General features: G+C 41.1%; 2 protein-coding genes across 10 annotated transcripts in view; one reads left to right on the forward strand and one right to left on the reverse strand.

Annotated features, from left to right (window-relative positions):
• The window catches only part of CDC40 (cell division cycle 40), an 88,863-nt gene extending 76,596 nt beyond the window's left edge, over nucleotides 1-12,267 (forward strand). For all 6 annotated transcript variants that reach the window (XM_083608564.1, XM_083608568.1, XM_083608565.1 and 3 more), the window contains 9 exons: nucleotides 170-309; nucleotides 2,097-2,171; nucleotides 4,219-4,264; nucleotides 5,047-5,148; nucleotides 5,786-5,901; nucleotides 6,100-6,233; nucleotides 9,203-9,279; nucleotides 9,558-9,702; nucleotides 10,357-12,267. In XM_083608564.1, coding sequence (XP_083464690.1) covers nucleotides 170-309; nucleotides 2,097-2,171; nucleotides 4,219-4,264; nucleotides 5,047-5,148; nucleotides 5,786-5,901; nucleotides 6,100-6,233; nucleotides 9,203-9,279; nucleotides 9,558-9,702; nucleotides 10,357-10,534 — 1,013 coding nt within the window. In that variant the 3' untranslated portion in view covers nucleotides 10,535-12,267. The remainder of the gene's footprint in view (nucleotides 1-169; nucleotides 310-2,096; nucleotides 2,172-4,218; nucleotides 4,265-5,046; nucleotides 5,149-5,785; nucleotides 5,902-6,099; nucleotides 6,234-9,202; nucleotides 9,280-9,557; nucleotides 9,703-10,356) is intronic.
• METTL24 (methyltransferase like 24) overlaps nucleotides 7,767-14,608 on the reverse strand; it is a 73,002-nt gene continuing 66,160 nt past the window's right edge. For 2 of the 4 annotated variants that reach the window (XM_083608641.1, XM_083608640.1), the window contains exon 5: nucleotides 7,767-13,772. In XM_083608641.1, coding sequence (XP_083464767.1) covers nucleotides 13,458-13,772 — 315 coding nt within the window. In that variant the 3' untranslated portion in view covers nucleotides 7,767-13,457. The remainder of the gene's footprint in view (nucleotides 13,773-14,608) is intronic. The other 2 variants (XM_083608637.1, XM_083608638.1) reach the window with 1 other exon arrangement.

Consider the following 14,608-nt stretch of genomic DNA (forward strand, 5'->3'; position numbering starts at 1 on the left):
TAAGATCATGAATGTGTGTATCTGGTCAGGAGAAGTTAGTTTTTGAGCTGTGTAGTTAGTAGATTATTCGTTTTAATCACCATTGTGTCCTAAAACTGATTTCATCCATGTCATATTTGAGGGAGACTGTAAATCTGCATGTTCTAATTTTGTTTTGTTTATTTTGCAGTCAAAGACATGTACGACTATCAAGGGAGATCCTATCTTCATGTTCCTCAGGATGTTGGGGTTAACCTACGTTCAACAGTACCCCCTGAGAAATGCTACCTTCCTAAGAAACAGATCCATGTATGGTCTGGTCATACAAAGGTAAGAGACGATTAAAATATTAAGTTTTCTTTGTTTCATAATTATGGGCCCAGCATCATTTTTTTTTTCAATTTCAAAAATTGCCCTTCCACAAACATATTTCATGTGCCATCTTGTATTAATTCAGTACTTGGCGATCCTATATAGGCGGAGACACTTGTGGGTAGATTCAGCTGCCCAGTTCTCTTAGCAGAAGCCAACACAAGGACTCCCACTAGTACAGCTGAACTTTCCCCCGTGCCGCCTCCAAATCTTCTCTGGTGGGTGGGGAGAACAACCAGAATATGGGGTGAGAAGGAGAAATAGGGAGTCAAATGTCCAAAGTCTTCCAAATGCAGCATTGTATGGTTGCTCAGCCAGTTGCTAAACTTGTCAAATCATTTCCTTTGCCACTAGGTAAGGTTCCTCTGCAGTGGAGGCAGGAGTGGACTCTGCATTATCCTAATTCTCACCCATAGTTTAGACCGGTGTCATTAGATGCACAATAGTGTTCGTTCGCTAATGGTGTGTGAAAACCTTATTACTATATTCGGAACTATGAATATTTAATTTCACACTCTATATAGGCCATCATTCTTTCACCATTAAGCCATGATACAAGCACGCAAATCCCCTGAGATGCAATTCTCTCAGCCAGTTAGTCTCCTAACTAATAATTCCCTGTCATGGGTCCCTGTTAGTGAACTAAACTGGCTTTGAGAAAAGTGTTTCCTTATTCATACAGAGGTTATTTATATATTTTGCACCAGTAGTCCTCGCTGTACATTTTGTAGAGTTACAAGTGTGTTTCTGTGATTTTATGTTGCTAATCTTTGGGACTTTCTTAGGGAGCTTATACAAATTCAGATGCCTACTTGGAGATGGTGGGAATGGAATGGCAGAAATTATTCCTCAAACTTTAGCACATATAGCTGTCATTTAGATGCAATATGCTTAACTTGAATCCATTAGGGCCCAAATCCATGGGCAAACCAAAGCCATGGCCAAACCTGCAAAACTTTGATTCAGTTAAGATTTGGAGTGCCTGCTTAGTAGTTTCTCCCAGGCTTTTTCTATATGTCATATGAAGCTTATGGGCCTGAGTCAACTAAGTTGTTGCGCTAGCGAAAGCCAATGCAGTGAGTCCCAATAGTGCAACAGAACTACCCCCAATGTGTGTCCCCTGTTGTTGTTTAGTCGTGTCCGACTCTTCGTGACCCCAAGGACCAGAGCACGCCAGGCACTCCTGTCTTCCACTGCCTCCCACAGTTTGGTCAAACTCATGTTGGTAGCTTCGAGAACACTGTCCAACCATCTCGTCCTCTGTCCCCTACTCCTTGTGCCCTCCATCTTTCCCCTGTACCATCCCCAGATCGGGTTGGGAGAACCCTAAGAACCATGCATGGGGTGGGGGTAGGAGGGGGGAATTCCACTGATAAAGCTGTACTCTTAAAAACAACAGCAACAACCAGAGCCTTTTATTCAGGGCTGAGAATAAAAATCAGCATGATTTCAAAACATTGATCATGCTTTGAAAAGGAACCCACTTTCCAAACACACAATACATGTTTATTCATTAAGAGGTTTGGTGGGCACCAGTGCAACTTGTGCTACTTACTCTATTCAGTAGTATCAAGATAGCGACCTGTTGAATCAGCAAACGGAATTGTTGCTGTGCCAACAGCTAAGTTAGTGGCACTGGCAGCCACCCTTTAACAATGAATGTCTCCTATAGGATCAAATATAAACATGTTTGGAAAGAAAATAAAAATATTTGTAGCTATTTCATAGTTGTTTTTCTTTATAAGGGAGTCAGCGCTGTCAGACTGTTTCCTCTTTCTGGCCACTTGCTGTTGTCTTCTTCCATGGACTGTAAAATTAAGGTGAGTACCTTCAGAAAGTACACTTATTTCTGCCTACAGATGGTTAAATTCACATTAAAAGTATTGGGATATGCCTCCCCTTTAACACTCATGTCAAGGTAAATTCAGTTGTTGCCTTTTTGTTGCGCTAAAGTAATAGGTCAGGTTCATAACAGAACCTTCTGTTTATCATGAAACAAATACAGTGACTCTTCAATCACTGTAAAACAACAACAAGACTACAGCAATATATACCAAGCAGGTTGCCGTACAAACTTTTTGTGTGGGGAGGGGAATCTCCTTGGTCAGTGGCTTTAACTTAGCCTGTAGAGGTCAAGTCATATGTTCTGGTAACCTTTACTATTTCTTTCTGTTTCCTTCAATAATGAGGACTTCAAATAGATGTCCGACATCTGTTCAGCTACTCTGTACTGACACCTTGCTCAAAACAGGCAGCAATCCATCTCCATAAGTGAGGGAAAGAACTGCACACCTGCCTCTCCATAAAGCAGAGGCCTTCGTGCATAACAGCCCAGTTTTGTGCTGTTTCTACTTTTTAAAAATTCCTGAAAGGGGGCTGCAAAAGAAATGGGCTGTCATGCATGCAAACCTTTGCATGGAAGATGCACCTCACATGTTACTGTTTGTGTTTGAGCTCGAAAGTGGATTGCTACTCAAATAAAGTATGTGGTACAGGCTATGCTTTTCCAAAACTGCTGTTAATTGAGACAGCATGTAGTAGATCTCTTACGTCCCAGTCCACCACGCTAGCCACTACATTACACTGGTTTTCTCTCTTTAGCGATGCAATATTTATTCAATTTATCTTAATTTCTTTTGATCAGTGGAAAATGTGACCCTGTTTTTTAAAAAGTGTATAACTGTTCTCTGCTGCCTTGCCGGATATTGTCGAGAGAAGAAAGTGCTAAGGAGTAAACCCTACACAAATCAGGAGTGGAGTCCTTAAGACGGTAGGATGGTGCCTTGTACGCCTCCTTCCAGCAACTCCTGCATCCAAGCTGGTGCCAAATGTATTGCTCTGCTTTCCTTTGGACCACATGAGTGAGCCTGAGAGAGGGGTCTCGTCCGTCTGGGCAGCCCAGGGACCCCCCCTACACACCACCCAGGTTTGCGCCCCGCGAGGTCACCTTGGTGCTGCAAACGCAGCAGTATGTTTCTCAAGACAGGCGGGTGCCAACAATACAATATGTAGTAAGACATGGGGGGAGAGGTACACGTGGCAATGCAGCTGCACTTTCCTTCTCCATTACTGCTTCCCTTGTTTGTTGATAACGCAGTTCCAAGAAGTAGTTCTGTGAACATCCTATGAACCAGCAAGTTCTGTTGGTATAACATTTTTCAAATCACACAGTTAATTACATTTTGTACATTTTGTACCTGTTTTGTTATATTATGGGAATTACATTTTTAAAAACCATAGCTTTTCGTTCAGCAGGTGTTCTAAAGCTTTTTTAACCAAGAAAGAATGTTAACAGTACTGGATTTGAAATAGTGTAAATGTATGTTTTTCTTAGGGACACGGGTGGCGCTGTGGGTTAAACCACAGAGCCTAGGACTTGCCGATCAGAGGGTCGGCGGTTCGAATCCCCATGACGGGGTGAGCTCCCGTTGCTCGGTCCCTGCTCCTGCCAACCTAGCAGTTCAAAAGCACCTCAAAGTGCAAGTAGATAAATAGGTACCGTTCCGGCGAGAAGGTAAACGGCATTTCCGTGCGCTGCTCTGGTTCACCAGAAGCGGCTTAGTCATGCTGGCCACATGACCCGGAAGCTGTACGCTGGCTCCCTCGGCCAATAAAGCGAAATGAGCGCCGCAACCCCAGAGTCGGTCACGACTGGACCTAATGGTCAGGGGTCCCCTTTACCCTTTGCCTATGTTTTTCTTGTTGGTTTTGTTTTGTTGAATTGCTTCAAGAAATTTTATGGGAAGCAATTCATAAATGAGGCAAAAATAAGATGGGTTTAATTTAAAATAATAAGTTGTGTGCATTAGCTGTTGAATTTTGTGTCTTCCTTAAACCATATTGTAAAATGTATTTTCCACCCACCAGCTCTGGGAAGTATATGGTGAACGAAGATGCTTAAGAACTTTCATTGGTAATATTTTTTTAATTTTTTTTTAATAAATGATAATTGCGTCAAATTCCAGTTGTGTGCTGCCTTTAGCAATATGTCCAAATATTAATGTGTGCCTCAAGGGAATAATTAGAAGTGATGGATGCTAAGAAAATAATTATTGAGCATGGTAGTTCAAAATCCTCCCTGCGGTACAATTCATTCATGTGTGGTACATAGCTAAACACACGTTTATCCCAAGTAAAGCAATTGGGTGGTACCAGAGGGGAGGGCAAGGGAAGCTCCCACCCCAACAAATAGCTTATCCCCCCCCCCCCGCCCGGATCTTCAGGGCTGCTTGTTTTTAGAATGGGGTCATTAACATGAAATATATGTATTTTTGCTCAGCATCTCTTTCCACTTACATTTTAAAAACTATGGTTCACGTGATGTAGCCTAAGGACACCCTGATCCTAGTGAGGGGTGGTGCACAGGTGGATCTGGGCCTCCCTGTGCGCAGCCACTGCTGAATTGAGAACTGCATGCGCAAAAAGGTGCTGTATCTCTAGTTTCCAGTGTTGGATTGAGAACCACAGTCACAGCACTTGAGCCCAAATGGTTTGTGCTCTTAATTGGATAGAATAGCTTGCTTTTAAGGGGAAGCAGGGGCGATGGAGATGGGAGGACTGAATAGAGGGGGAGATAAAAAGTGCCTGAGCCATATTGCAAATCACAGACACTGCGCATCCAACAACTGCCCTAGTACCGAAAAGAAAAACGTCTGGTACCCTTTCCTACTAATACTAGATATATTTGTCCTGCAGGGCACAGTAAAGCTGTTAGAGATATATGCTTTAACAATGCTGGGACTCAGTTTCTCAGTGCTGCATATGATCGGTATCTTAAACTCTGGGACACGGAGACAGGTAGGCGAATGCTTGTTATGTTTCCTCTTCTGATACCTATATTTTTGTGAATGACAAATACAACTGTTAAAAGTGCAACAGGGTGGCAGGAGCGCAGATCCCTGTACAGCATTATCGTCTTAGAATAGCTTTGCTTTTTGGATCCATTTAAACCGTTCTGGAAAATGGTTGGTTCAAAAGTGAATAAAGGGTGTATTTATCAAATAGGATAAGGAGACGTAGCTCAGTGATAGAACATCTTGACACTCTGGCATTTTCAGGGCGGGCTAGGAAACACCATTGTCTGAATCCTGGGGAGTTCACTGCCAATCAGGACCACTGTGAACAATCTTGAGTTAGATGAGTTAGAGTGGTTTGAGGGTAACTGCCTATATTTCTGTACTCAACAAAGTACATTTGTTGGCAAAACCAGGTTTGTTGCTTTGTATTGCATGAAATGGCCCTCAGTGGATTGGGTTTGGTAATCTGGATTTAAGGCAAATATTTCCCTTCAGAAATATAGGCTGAGGCTTATTTTATTATGTGCAAAATTGTCATCCCACCATACAACCCAACAGCTACAACAGAAAACGAAGAAGCTGGGTATGTGAATCTCTTCCTCTTCATTGATCTGTTTCCCCTCCCACCCCCTCTCTAGGACAGTGTATTTCAAGATTCACAAACAGGAAAGTTCCCTACTGTGTCAAATTCAATCCAGATGAAGATAAGCAAAATCTTTTTGTAGCAGGAATGTCAGATAAGAAAATTGTACAGGTAAGTTAGAAAATTCAGAGTATGTGGTAAAGATCATGTAGAAACAATTTGAAGATCAAACCAATTGACCATTTAACCAGAATTCATTTCCTATTGTTGCAGTAATAATAGGCTATTTCTGTTAACAAAATACTTGGTTTTAAAAAATGGATCATTTTCTTCACCATTTTTAAGGAGTTGTTTGGATTTGTCTTGCAGTGGGATATTCGAAGTGGAGAAATTGTTCAGGAGTATGATAGGCATTTAGGTGCTGTTAACACCATTGTTTTCGTGGATGAGAATAGAAGATTTGTGAGTACATCTGATGACAAGAGTTTAAGAGTCTGGGAATGGTAAGTAAAAAATTGTGTCTTGACTTTATTAGAGAGGAAGAAAATATAGTTTGAGTAGTGAATGTATTCTCTTTATACTTTCCCCCTCAATATAGCCATGATGCCAACTGGTTGCAGAACTTTAGACTTCTTTCCTGTGAGTCTACCCCATCCAGAATGTTTAGTAATTTCTCGACTTGATTTTGCAATTTATGCTGTAGAATCTAAGTTTTAGGACCTGGAGTCACAAGTCTCCTCCCCTTCTCTGGAATTGATGATGCTGAGACATAGCATACAGTGACATGGCCTGATTCCTAAACCATGGTTAGCTTGCATCTCTGTACCAGCCCTGAGATAAAACTTAGGAGGGACCACAGTTTACTCCACATTTAAGGGGATGTTGTCAAAGAAACAATGGGCAAATATGGCAAAGAAAGGAGTATGTTTTCCAGTGTTGTGTCAATTAGTGGGTTATTCGAGAAAGGATGCCAAGACACAAACATTTTACTTCCAGGTCAGAGACTGGAATTATCAGAATGAAGACATACTTTTAGTCAGGTTTCTTTCTTTCTTTCTTTCTTTCTTTCTTTCTTTCTTTCTTTCTTTCTTTCTTTGTTTTTAAATGGAACCATTGCAATAAAATTATTTATTTGGGCTTTGGTTAGCTATTGACTCTGGGGAAAGAGCACCACCTACTGGCTTTACCAGTACCACTTCATACTATAACCATGAGGAATGGGTAGATGAAATATGGAAATCACAGTAGATGCAAATGGAGAAATTCATGGAGGGACAATTACACCTAGTGTCTGTACTACCTCCATTATCCAAAGTGGTATAGCTCTAATTATCAGTTGCTGGGAATCTCAAGTGGAAAAGAGTGCTGTTGCACTGGGCTCCTGCTCTAATCTTTCTTGGGGGGCATTTTGACTTCATTTTAATGACTTCTGAAGTTGAATAATAAACTTCAAAATAGCAGAAAGTTTGGTATAGTGAGTGAGAGATTGGTTGAGGGCCCTCGCATCCTGTCTACTCAGTTTTGCTGTGCCCTTCAGGGTGAGGGTTACTTTTTTTCTTAAACAAAAACAAATAAATGTGTGGTTTATCTAAAATGTGTAGGATTCTTTTAATGATGTGCTGCATAAAAGCTGGACATGAAGTACTGAAGTACTTGCATTTTTGCTTCTTAAAGGTGTGAGTGAATCTTCTAAAAAAAGCTTTCCGGTCTTTCTGTTGGCCCAAAGCGCCAGTGGTAGAATTTGATTACTTTGAATTTATATGATCTCATGGTTATATGAACAAAATTAAGCTGCAATTAACCTTCATGAGAGCATTTACACTCCATCTAATTTGTCATTAATGTGATGTATGTAAATATTATGGAGGTTAATGTAGCTGTGTAATGAATGGTTTCTGCATTGTTAAATCTTCAGTGCCACCCACAGATGCTGATGATATTTATATCAGCCATAGCAATTCTCAAGAGTTTCCAAAGACCATTTAGTTAACCTAAACAGTTAAATGCCTTGAGCAGAATCATGAAGCAAAAGAAAATTCTAGTGGGAAATCTTTTATTCTTTGTACAGAAGCATGTAAGTGTGCTGAAGCCCTTTAACTCTCTCCTACTTGTGGCAGATCTTCCCATGTATTTATTTTCAAGTATTTATTTATTTTTGAAAAACAAGAAAATCGTGTTGAATGCTGCCTTTTTCTTTCTGCAAATCTTGAGATATTACTAGGAACTATTCATGGTATTGGTGAAGCAGCCGCCAACAGGATTGAGCCTTGCCCTCCCCCATTAGCCCACGGTTCAAGCTTCCCTATCCTAGTGTACAGCAGGGGTAGGCAACCTAAGGCCCGGGGGCCGGATGCGGCCCAGTCGCCTTCTCAATCTGGCCCGCGGATGGGCTGGGAATCAGCTTGTTTTTACATGAGTAGAATGTGTCCTTTTATTTAAAATGCATCTCTGGGTTGTTTGTGGGTTGTAGGAATTCGTTCATTTTGTCCCCCAAAATATAGTCTGGCCTACCACATGGTCTGAGGGACGGTGGACCGGCCCACGGCTCAAAAAGGTTGCTGACCCCTGGTCTACAGCATTATTCAAAAATAAAGAACTAGAGAGATCTGCAACAAAGTGCTGCTGTGCCTACCTAGGAGTGTTCCTTTTCAGGGCTCCAGCTAGCATAGAATCAGGAGTCTTGTGACACAGTGTGGGTTTGTGAATGATAGGTAAAGAGACTCCTCCCCAACTCTTCTCTTTCCAGCCCTCCTAAAAACCACCTCCACAGTGCGCATAATGCCAAAGGGCTCAGATTTAAAGCTGGCTGCCTGACCCAAACCTGAGTGCATTTTGTTGTTTTACACAGGGAGGGGAGCTCTGGAGAATGAGAGAGGGAAATGCTGCTGCCCCACACCAGCTGTCATTTATGACGGCTGGTGTAGGGCAGGTGAGTGTGGCTTGGCCAAATGGCAGGCCTAATTAGGCCTGTGGGCGAGGTATCTGCCACTGCTGCCCTACCCCATCCAATGCACTATAAACTGTTAGAAGCTCAAGCCAGCCCATTCCTTCCTCCTCCATTGTTCTTTTGTTTATTTCCAGCTGATACCCTCAACCTTTCAGGGCTCAACTACTGTTTTGAGGCTGGGGTTTTTTCATGAGCAGGTGGTAACATTTTGCTCTAACTGGCAAACTACTGTATGACAGAATGCAGAAACCCCACAACATTGTCCAGGGCAGGGGGCTCATTTCACTTCAAAATGGTTAGGCATTAGACCACCCACTCTCTGCATTGAAGGAGATCGTGATTCCTAAATTTGGAACACAGGGAGAAAGTAAGTGTATTACACATGGCGTTGTTAGACACTGCAGAATTCAATAGCCAAGTAAACACATTTAGACTGCAGACCTCTAGGCCCCTCTCGTCTCTTAATTTTGTTTACTAGGTGTATTTTTGTAGGATTTCATCCATATATTTTGTCTTCTTCCATAGGGACATACCAGTAGATTTCAAATACATAGCAGAACCAAGTATGCACTCAATGCCAGCAGTGACTTTGTCTCCAAATGGTAAGCCAACGTATCTTCTTAGGCCTCTCATAGAATAATTTATTGCTTTAGAATTTAGCGCTTGAGGCTCCATATTTATGGCAGAATACAAATCCATGTTAAGTCCTATTACAACCAAAATAATTCATAATTCCATGTCTCAGATTGTGTGTCTTTGTAGAATGCAAAATTGGGGCTTTATTTTTTTAAATATACTATGGATATCAGATGTAGAAATCTAAGTGCATGAATTTATTTTAAGAATGACATTTAACATTCATGTTTTTTACTCTTAACAGGGAAGTGGCTGGCTTGTCAATCGATGGACAACCAGATTTTGATTTTTGGAGCTCAAAACAGATTCAGGCTAAATAAAAAGAAAATATTCAAGGGCCATATGGTGGCTGGGTATGCTTGCCAAGTAGATTTTTCACCTGACATGAGGTATGTTTCATTATAGTTCATCTGGCTATTATGGGATATCATTCCCCATTTTGATTTTCAGACTTTTTTCCCATGGTCTGATTTTGGACTCTAAAGTGATTTAAAAGATGTTTTTAAACTGTCAAAGGAGTCCTCATATGTGTATAGTCTGTAACAATGATTCTGGATTAGGGAGGAGGATGAGTGTCCAGGTTCCTCCATCCAGTAGTCAAGGCTGCACATGTGGTGCCCAATACTAGCAGTCCTGAGCCTATGTTTTGGTACCATTCGTTTTTGACAGAATCTTGGGGGAGGGGAGGAATTGGGGGTTGTCTTCCCCTTCCTTGTCATATGATGGGGCAGCATGAGGAGAAATTGGTTTAACTATTTTAACCCTTTTGAGCAGCTGATTTGCATGGTGATACTGACCACAGCGGCAACCAGTTGGGCAACTGATGCACACAGCATCTTGTAAGCAGCCCACTGCTGGGCAGGTAACTTTTGAGGCCATTGTGATTAGTGTAATTCATCGCAAAAACCCTGCAGTAAAAAGTAAGCATGGAAAGCAATTACTATTTCATCTGCTTTCTATGTTAAACCATATTTTGGTGTTTTGACTAACCCTTCAGAATTTGATTTCAATGGATTGAAGCAATTTTTAATTTTTCTTTGAAGCTATGTTATATCAGGTGATGCAGATGGAAAACTGAACATCTGGGACTGGAAGACAACAAAACTATACAGTCGATTGAAAGCCCATGACAAAGTCTGTATAGGTGCAGTATGGCACCCACATGAGACATCCAAGGTAATCACGTGTGGATGGGATGGTCTTATTAAGCTGTGGGACTGAAGGCAATACTGGAGAACTCTAAACTTCTCATCACTTGGTGAACACCTGAGATTTTGGAACACCTATTCTGCAACAAAGACATTAGAATATAAAGATGGGTTGCCTCAGGTATTTCAGTATTACAGTGCACATATACCATATGGGGAATTCAGAAGATTTCATCTGAAATGTTTTCAATCTCAAACTATTATAAGCTGAAAGTGACCAAATGAAGTGGTCTAAATGGAATATCCTTTGTAAGATATTTTAAAATTAAATTAAACTGAGGAGATTTGTGTCTAGCTTTGTGTTCATGAAGCTGAAGTATACACTTCATAAGCTTCACTCTATTCTCGAAAGTGCACAATTTGGGAGAAAAAATGTTTTCATTTCAGCATTGTAAGATGATGCACCTGTTTATAAATACTGTTTGGCAGTACTCTCAAATTTCCAAATACATTGGATATTTCTGAGTGTGTGTGTGTGTGTGTGTGTGTGTGTGTGTGCAGTATAATAGAAGTTGTTAGAATTGTTTTTGTATTTTAACAGCAGTTGTTGGTCATGTTGAAATACACAAAGATTTTATATGTGCAACACGGTTGTTGTTTCTTTGTGAGGGCAATCCCCTCAAACCCAACAGCCTGGCTTGAAGATATGAAGGAAAGCCTAGTGCAGAGACCCAGATAGGCAGAGGATGTCTATCTGTTGCTATGTTTAGCTCCAAGATGGGTTCCATCAAGTCCTGGATGTTTCTCTTCACCATTATCCATTTTGTGGAGCAGATGGATATAGCTAATGGGTTAGATCAGAAAAATGCTTACGAAAGGTGATGAGCATGAGGTACATTTAATAGCTCCTCCCACTACCAAAAGGCCTTTCCTAGGTGTTAGGGCATGCTGCTGAGTGTGGTGGGCTGTAGCACATGGGGGCTAAAGCAGAAGTCACCAAAAATTGGGTGGGGGCACCTTCTTTTTACAGGAGCCCAATATTCAGCAATCCACACCCTTCCTGTCAGCCCCCAACACCACAACCCATTCCATTCACCGAGGGACAGGCTGTTTGTGGTGAGATGGGATAGGAAATACACTTTATGCTCCCTCACCTCCAGGTATTTTTCTCAATCCCATTATATTTGCAGATGCATGGATTTGGATACATACTAAGAAACTCTTCATTTTTATCATGACTCCTTTTTTATAATTATTATTGACAAGTCAGGTTTCTATTCTTACTCAAATATTTTCTTTTTATAATGAAATAAATCCAAAGAATATTATGTATATATGTATATAAGACAGTTAATGAGTAATTCATCAAATGCTGTTTTAGCATAGGCCCCATTCAGCCAGTGGAGCTTGTGCAATTAGTGAATTACTGCCTTTGTGGAGATGCTTCCAAAGGTATAACTGAAAGCACATTGCAGCTTCATTGCCACTTGACCACCTATGTCTTGTAAATGGGCACTTTAATATCTATTTTTATTTCATAGAATTATGTGTTTTGTGCTAAACTACTGTACATATGTCTCAATCCTCCTTTTTACAGATCTTATTTTTAATAAATGTTTTATATTAAAAGATGGATACCAGCTTAGTGTAACATCTCTAGCATTGTCTGCAGGTGGCTGCTGCTTCTTCCTTTCTTTCTTTTTACTCTTTATTTGATATTAAAGTTGTAACTGCCTAGTTTTCTGCAGTGCCAGAGTGTAAATTTATCTTTCATTGCATTTATTATATTAAAATATTGTGGGAGAATTTCTTTGTGCTGTACGTTTCTACAGTTGAAGGTGTGCAGCTTCTTCATAAATCTAGAACCGCTTCACACATTTCTGGTAACATGGCATGGCATTTATAGTGGATGAAGCATGTAAGAATACTACATTATAGCTACGCAACCACTTTTTCATTCTAAATACATGCATCAATAAATTGCTGCTGCCAAATTTGTGTTTCCCATCTACTCACCCACTGCTACATGTGCTTCATCTAAGGGCCTAACTAGGCATGATCTCACACTGTTTTTTAAACTTAAAATCAGCTGTTTGGGGGCATTTGTAGTGGAGTCATAGCATGGAGAGAGGAAAGGTTTCACCTTTTTCATTGCTACCATAGTCCCAGTTCTACATGCCTCCTCAAACAGCTGTTTGCCCCATGGGCGTGAAGCATACAGGCACCTGTGTGCCACTTTGGGAGGATTCAGATAGGGCAATTGCAGGGGGCTTAATTCCCCCAGAAGCCCCAATCTGAATTGCCTTTTGAAAACCTTGGCTGTTGCTGTGTGAATTTACACAACTGTTTTGTAGTTGTGCATGGCTGCTTCTAAAAATGTCATGGACCAAAACAGACACATTTCACACGATGATGGGCAGTTAATAACAGTATATGTTGTAAACCACCATCCTGATAACCTTAGCCCCCGCCCCAGAGAAGAAAGCTTAGTATTTTAAGACAGCTTTTTTTGGGGGGGGGGTGCTATTCAGCCATGAAGAAACAATTTATTTGTCACACATTTTGAGTTTTTAATCAGTATGATGATGAAAACATCTCAACAGGCTTGGGCTGGGCAGCAGCCAAGCGCATAGATAAAGTAAACAAAATACTTTATCTTAAAAGAGTTGAAGCTTGAATTTATAGAACAGGCTTCCTCAAACTCGGCCCTCCAGATGTTTTTGGCCTACAACTCCCATGATCCCTAGCTAGCAGGACCAGTGGTCAGGGATGATGGGAATTGTAGTCTGTTTCAAAACATCTGGAGGGCCAAGTTTGAGGAAGCCTAATATAGAAGCTATGCCTTCCCGCTTTTGTTGGGGAACAAAAATATATATTATATACCATAGCTGCTGTATTTGCACTTTGGGTAATTTTTGACAGTGCATCTCTGAACTCACCTTCAATAGTACCGTTGAAGGGGATGAGTCGCAGTTCTGTTCTGTAGGCCGAAGCCCCTATTCCCATCTTGTATTCACCCAGCTCAGTGTATAACAACTACTTGCGTTGAAGGCTTCCCTTTTTAGGAACATCTGTGGTTTTGATAAGTCTTTGTAAGTGTGAAAAAGCCTGAAGTCTTTCAGTTCTAGCTCTTTGAGGAGACTGTACCAGTACCGAACCACAGTGCTGTCATTGCCGCTGACCTCAAATCCCGGCCAATGAACATGGATTTCCAAGACCAGTTGCCCTATGTGTTCCACAACGTCCTCTAGGATCAGGTTTTCCAAAATTTTCCACTCTGCACTTTCCATATCTGCTTTGAGGATATCGATCTGTAACAGTATGACAAGAAAGCATGAAAAAGAGGCTCCTTGTTTCATAAATCAATTGTGATATGAATCAACTATGTCTTTAATATATCAAGCCTCATCAGGGAGGCCATTTCCATGTGATTATTAGAGGTTAGAATGGTAGATTATTTAGCATAGAAAAGAGATTGCAAAGGAGGTATAAAAAGAACTAATTATTAGAAAACAGAGACATGCATTATGGTGAGATCAGTGTCCCCTTGCACAACTGACTTCCACATGTGCAAATAAGACCTATGCTTCCTTTCTTCATTGCAGCCCCCCTGCCCCCCCCCCCGGGCAATCTGCTTTGGAGTTTGGTGAGCCACTGGAGGAGATGGAAGGGGCTGCAGGGAACAGAAGCAGCAGCCTCATCATATCTGTTAGCATATTGTTGGGTCCTGTGCATAGTATTCTATGCACTACTAATAAATTCATGTTCCAGGTGTGGATCCTTATGTAACTGAACAGTTCTTTGTGCAGATACTGGTTGTATCTTAACAGCCACTGGAACATCCATACTCCCTTTCATATAACACAATAATGATAGATAACCTGATAAAAATTATCATGCAGAAGACTTCCCAAATAAAAGACCACACACACACACCTACAACACAGAGAGATGCACCAGCCAAGAGTTTGTCAAGAGCGATTGCTCAGCTGTCCTGACTACCCTTTGACTGACTTGGCTGAACAAAGTGCTATCTGTCATTTCCATGGGCACTCGATTCATTCCTAAATACAAATTCCTTCCTGATTGCTTCACAGTTTCAACAGTCACAGATAACTTGGCTTTTAGGCATCCTTGCTGGGGAGCA

Source organism: Podarcis filfolensis (genome assembly GCF_964270895.1).
Source record: "Podarcis filfolensis genome assembly, chromosome: 3".
NCBI lineage: Eukaryota > Metazoa > Chordata > Lepidosauria > Squamata > Lacertidae > Podarcis > Podarcis filfolensis.